The sequence below is a fragment of the Oryzias melastigma genome, linkage group LG21, assembly GCF_002922805.2.
Source record: "Oryzias melastigma strain HK-1 linkage group LG21, ASM292280v2, whole genome shotgun sequence".
In the NCBI taxonomy this organism is placed as follows: domain Eukaryota; kingdom Metazoa; phylum Chordata; class Actinopteri; order Beloniformes; family Adrianichthyidae; genus Oryzias; species Oryzias melastigma.
Window position 1 is genome coordinate 15533302 of NC_050532.1, and position 2284 is coordinate 15535585.

General features: G+C 38.4%; 1 protein-coding gene across 1 annotated transcript in view; it reads left to right on the top strand.

The window, feature by feature from the left end:
- cps1 (carbamoyl-phosphate synthase 1, mitochondrial) overlaps window positions 1-2284 on the top strand; it is a gene marked incomplete in the record, with an annotated part of 42112 nt that overhangs the window by 29076 nt on the left and 10752 nt on the right. Inside the window, 1 exon segment of the mRNA XM_024287223.2 lies at window positions 1354-1461. Within this exon segment, the coding sequence (XP_024142991.1) occupies window positions 1354-1461 (108 nt within the window).

Sequence of the window (2284 nt, forward strand, 5' to 3'; positions counted from 1 at the left end):
GGTGAAAGATGGAGCTCAGATACACTTAGTGAAGGGAATGTAATGGATTATTAAAGTTCCAAGTAAAATAATGCATTTTAATTTAAATGTGATCACTTTTTGCAAACCAAAACAAACAAACTGATCTTTCAGGAAGGAATTTTGTGCATAAAAAGTTGTCTCATTTTAATATAAAATTCTCAATATTTAAATTGCATCAAAATTTTAAAGAGAAACTTTTTAGGCACTCGCTACTGTTTTATCATAATAAATAAAACATTTTCAGCTGATATAAGATTTAAGAAAAATAAAGCACTCTTAAAATTTAACTTGACCCTTCTGGTACAAGAAACTTGAATTACTTTTGAGATTAAAGTCATTCTAATGATAAGGTGCCACAGCCTTAAATAGTACTTTATAGTGTTATAGAGCAGGATGGGCTGATGTAGATGACAGAACCAGCCAGGTACTTATTGTGAACAGCTCGACTGTTGTTCTTTTGTTCAGACTATGAGAGTCATTTCAAGGATGTCTGTACGTGGGCTTTTCAGCGCTACGGTAGATTTCCTCGCTCCACGTTCTCTGAATTCAGCCCTTCCTTTATCTCCAGTATCACATTAACAAGGCTGCCACTCCTTGAATACCGAACGGCGCTCATAACCTGATGTGTGTAGGAGAGTGGAGGAGAAAAAAAATAGAAAAGTCTGAGATAATATGTATTAATTACAGCCTCTATCTGTAGAGTGCTAATGAATGCTGTGGTTAGTCGCAATTTAAATAGGCTAATGACACAGCAGCTCATTTACGGACGCATACTTGCATTGAGTTGCGGGGTGATTTATATCTCCTCTTCTGTGGGTGGAATGTAAGTTACTCCTTTGACTGTGAATGTGAACATTGTTCCCCTGCCACGGTTTGGGCTGAACTTGACTGTGTGATTATTCCTGTTTTTTCCTTCCTCTAAGAATTTGCACAAATCAACTGAATTAATCAGATTTTTTTTTTCTATAAGGGTGTGGTCTGAAGATAAAAAAGGTTCAGGATTCAGAACGTTTTCTTTAAAAATGTTGATTCAATTAGCTACTTTTGTATTCTCAGTAACAGATGCAGGACACTTTTCTCATAAGGATCATTGACCTTTTCAACCTTTATTTTTTACTCCAAATGCACATTAAAGTGATTCACCCACTTGTGAGTTATTCATAGCGTACTATATGTACTTCTGAGTGCTCTTCTACTTGTAGCTTTAACGTTTTACTTAGTCATCAGAATGAAAAGATGACTAAGCATGAGTATCCGATCTCTGTTGCTATTTAGAACGAGAACATCATTTTTTTTTTTTTCAACCTACGTCATCACCGTGTGTCTTTTCAGGTTCTTGTCCATGCCATAACAGAACATGTGGAAGATGCTGGGGTGCATTCAGGGGACGCCACCTTAATGCTCCCAACACAAACCATTAGCCAGGGAGCTTTAGAAAAGGTCAGTTAAACCTTAAACACTCATATATACCATAATGTGCTGTGATGGATTGAGTTGCATTTAGGAGATGACATTAATTCCATTTTTTTTTCTTTCTTAGTAGATTTACTTAAGATCTGACTGTTTTGTCTCTTTCTAGAGAATTTTGAGTATTATAAAAAAAACACACACACACACATCCAGGACACAACACATTGTAAGCAATTGCCCTGTCATTTAAACTGGCAGGAAAACCTGTGATTTAGGACTTACGGGACCACAGGTAGCTAATTGTTTTATTTACTTGGCAAAAACCACCTTAACCCAACACTTGTGTAGCACTTGAATCTAAATAGAAGTGGCTCCCCCCGGTACCAGTGGCGGCCGTGGTACAGTGGTAGGGCGGTCGACTCCTGATCAGTGAGCGGGTTCGACTCCGCCTTGCCCGCCCATGTGTCGAAGTGTCCTTGGGCAAGACACTGAACCCCAAATTGCCTCTGGTGGGAGGTTGGCGCCAGTGTTCGGCAGCGGAGCCACCACCAGTGTGTGAATGTGCGTGTGAATGGGTCTGTGACTGTGAAGCACTTTGGGCCCTCGAAGGAGGGTAGAAAGCGCTATACAAGTATACGCCATTTACCTTTTTTTTTTTTCTTTCTTGGTATTTCTACAGTTTCACACTGACTTGGTCCAATTTTTTTCTATACAGTCGAGGCTTTTTCTCAAATCTTGAAGTGACTTTGTGCTCTTAAAGTCACTACAGATTTTCTGATACCTGTAGAAAGTGCTTACCACCAATGACTTAAATGCATTTATTTAAAATGAAAGAAAAATATTAAATAATAGA